The sequence below is a fragment of the Lathyrus oleraceus genome, chromosome 5 (assembly GCF_024323335.1).
Source record: "Lathyrus oleraceus cultivar Zhongwan6 chromosome 5, CAAS_Psat_ZW6_1.0, whole genome shotgun sequence".
Classification (NCBI taxonomy): Eukaryota; Viridiplantae; Streptophyta; class Magnoliopsida; order Fabales; family Fabaceae; genus Lathyrus; species Lathyrus oleraceus.
Window position 1 is genome coordinate 299,887,903 of NC_066583.1, and position 8,514 is coordinate 299,896,416.

At 33.0% G+C, this 8,514-nt stretch overlaps 1 protein-coding gene across 1 annotated transcript; it reads right to left on the reverse strand.

The window, feature by feature from the left end:
• Window positions 1–6,348: 6,348 nt before the first annotated feature.
• On the reverse strand, window positions 6,349–7,869 carry LOC127088203 (flavonol synthase/flavanone 3-hydroxylase). The gene is made up of 3 exons (XM_051029118.1): window positions 7,200–7,869; window positions 6,795–7,122; window positions 6,349–6,715 (listed from the first exon to the last, which is right to left on the reverse strand). Exons 1-3 carry the CDS (start codon window positions 7,652–7,654, stop codon window positions 6,503–6,505), a joined length of 996 nt encoding a protein of 331 aa, XP_050885075.1. The 5' UTR covers window positions 7,655–7,869; the 3' UTR covers window positions 6,349–6,502.
• Window positions 7,870–8,514: the final 645 nt, after the last annotated feature.

An 8,514-nucleotide genomic window follows, 5' to 3' on the forward strand; every position in this document is an offset into this window, starting at 1 on the left:
AGTGAGTCTAGTTTGAGTGTGGTTCTCATGCCAACCCAACGTGCAAAATGCAGGTCGACGCAACTATCTATGAGTCTATCATATGTGTATACTCAGGCTCGGGTGTATATCTTCTCTCATATAGTATCATCCCATTCCAACAAATAATATAACAAATAATATCCAGAATAAAGCATCATATGAATATTTAAAGCAATAAAGTAATACAATAAATAACATAAATAAAGTGAGTAAAGCGATAAAGATAAACACCCAAAGCATGCAAAAAAGCAAACAAAATTAGGCTTGACTTGCTTAAGAATGGTCCCCAGCAAAGTCGCTAGCTGTTGCACCGTTAAAATACAAAGTCGCCACCAGATTTTATTTATTCCAAAGGAAATGGAAAATAGCGATAAAACCCCAAAGAGAATGGTCTTCACAACCAAGAGTAGATTCGGAAGTCGATTATGCAAGGGGGAGGTATTAGCACCCCTCACATCCATCATACTAGCGAAATAATAAGGGAAAAAAGATAATAATTAATGTGCTCTCCGAGGATTCGATCCCTTGTGCCTACGTATCCTCTTTCATACAATAAGGAAATCAGAGATTCGTAGTTCGTGGAACTAATATAGATGCCTTAGTTGTTTTTAATGGATAGTACTAACGTCCGCGTTCTACTGTTAACTTGCTTGTATGCTCGGGCATGGGAGACTTAAGTGTCTATTTGTTTGCGATAGAATGGATGTACTCGGATCGCACTTTAGCAGTTAGACATTGCTTGTATGCTCACACATTGAGGCTTAAGCTTCGTTCACGGTAGAATGGAAGTAACACATCCTTTCTGAAAATGTTTTAAACAGAAAATGAAACCCAAAGGCAAAAACTGAGTTTGATGAGGTGAGTTTGCTTTTATTCTGAAAAAAATTTATGATTTGAATCACACTAAAGTCTATTAATAGAGGTGAATACGATGAGCAACTAAGTCATTCATCCCATACCCAAAGATATTCAAAATGAGGATATGAACTCTCCACTCGCACCCCTTCTCCAACACTTAAGGCTTGTAGCGTACAATCCTAACCGTATTGTTAATTGTTTTTGAGTTTATTCACAAAATAATTTTAGTTTTACTAAGAAAGAAACAAAAGGAAGAGAGAGAGAGAGAGAGAGAGAGAGAGAGAGAGAGAGAGAGAGAGAGAGAGAGAGAGAGAGAGACCCTGGAAGGTTGAAGTCTGATCTTCAGTCTGCATTCCACATCTGTGTAAAAAGAGTTATCAATTATTCAATGTATATTGCACTAAAGTATATGAATAAAGGTGAATACGATGAGCAACCGGGTCATCTATCTCACATCCAAAGATATTAAGAATGAGGATAAGAATTCTCCACTTTCACTCCTTCTATATTACTTAAGGCTCATGACGTGCGATTTACATCATAACTGATGAGTGTTGAAGTTGAATTTCCTTGCAGCTTCCTGTGATGAAGGGTTGCTTTTGAAGAAAGAAGAAACTTGACAATCAATTGGAATCAAATTGTGCTAAAGTCTATGAATAGAGGTGAATACGATTAGCAACTGGGTCATTCATCCCGTACCCAAAGATATACAGAATGAGGATAGAGATTTTCCACTCTCACTCCTTCTTTATTGCTTAAGGCTCATGGCACACAAATTGACTCATGATTGACAACTGTTGAGTTCACCTTTGTTGTGCTTGAATAGTAGTCCAGTTTATCTTGTACTGATTTGAGTTGAATGAAGTCTTGAATCTTGAGGTATTGTACAACTCTTGAGATCCAATATATCTAGTACAATTTGAACACAAGGAACTTGTCCTATCAAGTGAATCAAACAGACAACCAACATGGCACTCAAACACCAACTATCCCTGATTAGGGTTTCAAACAAAGCACACAGCTCCACAAGAAACATCTCAAACCACGAGCCCACAATTAGGGTTTAGAAGTTAAGTCAATTACACAGAAGGTCAAAGGATCAAGAATTATGATCCGGATGCACATATGAATACCGTGGTGTATGCTTCATGAATCAAGGTCCCAAAGGATCAAGAAATTAGGGTTTTACCCCATATGATGAGAAATACCACAATCTTCAAGCAAAACCCTGATTTTTGTCAACCATAAACCTTGAATCTATGGTTCTTGTTAGAAAGTATTAATCATAAATGAATGATGCACATGAACGAAGCATGAATGGATACAAATGAATCTCAAACCAAAAGGTTAGGTGAAAAATAAAACGGGGTGACAAGTTTTGGAGTATGATACAAATGTATTATAATAAGTAGTTATAAATACGAGTTAAAGCTCTATATATGCATTAACTAGCTTACTAACTAACTATTAACCTTCTAACAAACTTGTTTAACTACTTAATTGACATAACTTCTAGCTTTGATATATATTGTCATATTTTGAAAAAGTTATTTTATTTTCTAGTTAGTAAATCTCTTATTCCTACTCTAGATCAATAATACAACTCTAGTTCACTAACACATAACTTTGAACATTGTGATATCAATAAAACAATTAAAATTTATGAATCTTTATAACCGGGAAGAAATGCATAAAATTTATTAGAGTTTATGTCTTATAAGATAAGATTATGAAAGAAATCAAACAATTACAATATATAAACCTTATTGAAAGACAATTATCAATACAAAGATCCTATGAGAATGATGTTTTTATTACGCGACACAACCTTGATGTGCAAGAAAATTGATGTTGCGAATTATCATAATCCCATTACAATTATTTTAGCTACTTGACATTGTGAGAAGAAATTGATAACTAATACAAAGTCTACGATATAATGATATTTTATTACATGATACAATTGTGTAGTTACGACAATCATCAAATTTTATTATTGTCTTTTTTAAATACTATGATATAAAACATACTACTTGTCTATGGTGAAGGTAATTTTGAGCTAAAACTATATTAATTATCATTTAATTTAAAACTAGTTTAGTTATAAAACTATACTAGTACTACTAATTATCATTTATTTAAGACTAGTCTGTATAGAAAGGAGGAATATGATAAAGCGTTAATAAGAAAGTATAAGAAGAATAAAAAAAACGTTAAGTTGATGTGTCTAACAAAGGAGGGTAAAACGCAAGATGTCATTTTTAGAAGAAAAAGAAAAGAGAGGCCTGAGTTTGGAATACCTATCTATTATTAGAGAAATGTTTGAATCCTTTTGAATGAAGAGGAAGGCGACGAGAAGGAGATAAGGCCGACACGACTTCTCTGAGGAATAGACAAGTGAGATTTAAAGGGGAGAGAATTTGAATCATAAGGTCAAGGATTACAGCTAAGTATTCACATGGAGAAGTGTACATTATGATAATTAACTGCATTGATGCCCCTTGTCACCTGTCAAGCCTACGTAAATTAATATTAAAGGAGTGTATACGAACGGTCAAAAGACCCAGTCATGCCCACTTTGTGAAGATGACATTCACCATGAAGGGGGTGGCGTTCACCATCATTTTTTATGCGTTGCAGTTGAAAATGGACCTTACTTGATTTCCCACTCACCCCATGCATTCCTATATTCTCTCCCATGAATTAAGAAACTTTCTCATGACAAATTTAGGATTTTGAAACATTATAAATAATGGTTTTATTTCACTTTTTGAATCATCAAAGCTTAGCAAAAACATAAGCCATAAAGTTTAGTATCATTAGAGCTTTAACTGTTTACATCAAAGAGTTATCGCATTTTGTTTGTGTATCAAGTTTGGAGCACCTTTATTTTGAAGTTATTTATCTTCTGCATTTACATTCCGTCGAAGTTTGTTTTTGTCTACTTGCCTTGTACCAGATTCAAGTCTCCGATTGGAGCAGATTCTTATTTTATTTAGCTTTATTTATGTTTTTAATCGCCTTGTCTATTTAGTTTCCTCGCTTTAATTTCCTTGCATTTTATTTCCCGCAATTTATTTTCCATAAATAATTCCCTCGCTTTTGTTTTTAAAACTGTTTTTATTAAATTCGTCATTCTGTTTAATTCAAAATCCAAACCAATTGCCCATTTGTTTATTGTAATTATGTCCGGCTAATTTATTGATACTGGGATGTGAGGACCGTCATTTGGCGGTACTCTAACTGTTGTTTCTTTAAGATTACAATTGTGGGTTGTTTTGGTTTTACCATAATTTTTTTGAACTTAATCTAATTTGTTACTACGAAGTAGGATAATGATAATGTCAGGTGAGATCGAAAGTCGTATGACACTAAATATTAAAATTGGCTTATTTTTGGTTAGTAAATACCATGAAAGCACTTTATTAATTACTTAGGAAATTTAATATTTCTAGAAGGTGGTTTTAAAACTATTTGCAAATGCGCACGCTTATAGGATTAGGATCCGGTCATCTGAGCGGAAGCTGGGGTCTCTTTTTTATTTAAACTTACCAATCAAAATCACTTTACAACTGAGTAAAGAGTCTAATTTCTTAAAATAAGATTTACTACTTTAGCGCAATAAGCGCCGATCACATGTGATAGTGGACGGTATAAATTAAGGAGTAAAATTTGATTCTGAATACGCGAAAGCGACATTTCCTGTTTAATTGAATTCTTTTCAAGATAGAAAATATTGCCCCGAACAGTAATTTTATTTAGAAATAATAAGAGCACCGTTAATTGATGTGAATCACATTCTAGTATTATTTGTCCGAATTTATTAAAGTTTATTATTTCATCTTTTCCCATTCTTAATCTAATTGTCTCAGAAAACACCGTGGCAATTAGAAACAATAGATTTGACTATTGGTCTCTGTGGGATCCATATCTTTTAAAACTACGTGATAGTATATACACTTGCAGTTAGGTAATCCGATAGACTCATAAAGTCGCAATCAGAGAATCTTATCACCAAGGCTCAATATAATGGCACTGCGGGCTTTGTCGATCATCGTCGTCTTCTCCTTCTCTGTTAGGGCAACATCCATCTTCTTTGATCCTTTCAACGCTTCTAACAAACCTTACGAAACTAGTAGAGCCTGCATCTTCAAGCACCACAAACCGAAATCATTCACACCAGTGAATTTTTCAATCTCATACTTTGTTGACGACATCTTGTCCATGCTCACCGCACTAGTTTTTTGTGACAAACGTTGCACCAGAAGCGAATAAAAACCACGAGAAATATTGAGTTTATTGAACAAACACAAGAAACTCTTTTAGTTTTACCAAAGAGAGAGAATAGGGAAGAAGAAGAACAATAATTGATTAAACCGTTTTTCTATTCACTTTTCCAATCAGGACAAAAGGTTACAAGTGTATAACAACAACCAACACTTAGCCCTCTCTCAACAACCTGAGAGAGCAGCCTATTTATAGACTACAAGCGAACTTAACCAACAAGCTAACTTAAGCACTAAGCTAACTTAACCACTAAGCTAACTTGTACAACTGCATGTTTGAATAAACTTCGACTACAAAATGTACAACTTCGACTACAAATTGCACAACTTCTGTCGAAACATGAAACTATCCCTATCGAGACTAGAGTTTGATCCAGACTACCACAAAAGCCTATATTTTTTCTTTGCACCAAGAGCGATGAGCATTGCATGATGTCACTACAAATAGTTGTCTTCTGTTAAAAGATGTGAAACGAGCAAGAGTCCAGGATGATCAAAATGACGAATGTATAAAGAATTTTGAAATTGTGCTTCCATGACCTCCATAAAAAAATTAAGGGGCATAGCTAGAAGAAGATGAAGAAATGAGGAGAGAAATAGATGTTCCTCTATATTCAAGTGCAAATGTATTATAATAAGTAGTTATAAAGATAAGTTAAAGCTCATGAACTAGCTTACTAACCAACTAGTAACCACCTAACAAACTTCTTTAATCGTGTGATATGTATTATTGTCATATTTTGAAAAAGTTATTTTATTTTATAGTTAGTAAATGACTTCTTCCTACTTTAGATTTTAGATCAATAATACATCTCTATCTCTAGCTCCCTAACACATAATTTTTAACATCGTGATATCAATAGAACAATTAAAATTTACGAATTTTTATAAACAGAAAGAGATGCATAAAATTTATTAGAATGCATGTCTTATAAGATAAGATCATGAAAGTAATCAAGCAAATACAATTTACAAACCTTATTAAAAGACAATTATTAATACAAAGTTCCTATAAAAATGATATTTGTATTACGCGACAGAACTTTAATGTGCAGGAGTACCATTATGATAAGTTCTGTCACGATAATATTATCATTCTTAATATTATCATTCTTGGAAAGAGGTTACATTAGCTGATGTAATTTTGAAAAGTTTAATTATGGTAGTTTAGGAAAATTGATGATGTTGCAAGTTGTAATAATTTCATTACAATTATTTTAGTTAATTGACATAGTGAGAAGAAGTTGATAACTAATACAAAGTCTACGATAGAGTATATTTTATTACACGATACAACTTAGTAATCACGACAACCATAAAGTATTATTGTCTTTTTCTTATTGTGGAATTTTGTTGAATTTGCGATAGCGATACTCGGCATAGGTTTTTGTTGAATATTTGGACGGATTTTGATCATTGACGAGTAGAGGAAGAGGCCCAACCATAACTTCGTGCGGAGGAACAACAAATACAGCCCACGACATGCGCTTGCGTTCCTTGTTCACCAAGCTTCTATGCAATACACTCTTGTACCTCCCATTGCTCAACACCTACATGTCAAAGAAAGCATTTATTAGATATAACATTGAGTAATATGATATAAATCATTAAAATGTGTCCTTCTATTACCTCAAGTTGGTCACCGATGTGCACAAAGAGTGCATCTTGCAAGTAGTTGACAGCCACCCAACTATTTTCCTTCCAAACTTGAAGGCCGGGAACATCATTCGAGACAAGTAGGGTAAGAGCAGACATATCAGTGTGAGGCTCAACTCCTAATGCCAGTTCAGGTTGTGGACAAGGTGGATACATATTTATCTTCATTTCTAATTCTACTTCATCACCTCCCAAACAAGACTTCAAAACACTATTCTCTAATGTTAACCCTTCAGACAAAAGCTCCAAGATATTGTTTGTCACCCTTAAAATCTCTTTATTGTATTCTTCAGTTACTTTCCTATCACACAAAAATAATACATTTATAGTTTCTTCATTCAATATGCTTTTATTATTTTTATAAACTCCAAAAATTACCTGTAGGAAGGAGGATTTTTGGGCCACATCTCATAATTGGCCTGAGAAGGAGGGGACATGAGGTGAAAATAATAATCCAACCATTCAACTTTTTCTTCTAAGTTCTTGGTCATCTTAGTCCCATACCCATCAAACTTACCACTAGATGGATCATTTGCATACACCTCTTTCTCCTTTTGAGGTAGAGAAAAGAACTCTTGACCAACATCTTGCAAATTTTTGATGAGTTTCGCCGATATATCATGATCGGTGACGACAAAGAAACCCCAATCAGAAGCAGCTTCAGTGATTTTCGTCACCAAAACATTATGTGGTTGAGACAATGAGATGACAGGCACATTAACACCCTCCAATGCTTTGGTGTTCTCTGGTCTTTCATTATCTGGACGAACAAATTGTGGTGGAAGCTCGTTCAGCTGGTTAAGAGCCAAGGTTTGTACTCTCTTAACTTCCATCACCTTTATTGTGTGAATGTTTGATCAATCTAACATCACAATATATAAGGAACCATAATTATTCTCATGTGTATGTTAGATACAACTTACATTCAACTCTCTATGTTATTGCATACTTGGATTCTATACAACCCACAATTCAACAAAAGATATTCAAGAAATCACGTGCATCTTCAATATCTCTATCAACCACTTTACAATAAATATTTATGCCTTCAACTTATTTTGCCTTTAATATAGACATGCCGTTACGTTTAAAAGCAAGATATATTTAATATCACTATCAACCACTTTAATCGTATTTGCCATTTAAAATAAGTTAGATATCTCAATTGAAACTCTTATTTTTAAAAACGCGTTTAAGTTATCACACACACGTTGTAAAACATACGTATTCAATTCAACTGTTTGGGGAAAAATAAGAAAAGCATGATAATACGTCAAATGTAAGTTACAATAACAACCATTCAATACTTTAATAGTATTTACTATTTTTATAAAATAAAAGATGTTATTTAAACCGAGAAACTTTATAATCTTTTACATTAACGTTATAAATTTTTAAATAAAAAGAACATCTTATTATATATTTATAGTATTTTTATAAAAACAAAAGGTGTTATTTAAATAGAGAAGATTTATAATTTTTAAATTAATGTTATAAATTTTTAAATAAAAAGAATATCTTATTATATATTTAGAGTATTTTTATAAAAAAATTATAAGTTTATAATAAAACATGAATATTTTTTTTTATAAATATGATATTCTATACGCGCAACTGTAGAGACCAATCTTCAAGGTGAGAAAGACCATAATAGATAGAAAAGAAGGACCATAATAGACAGCAAAATTCTTTA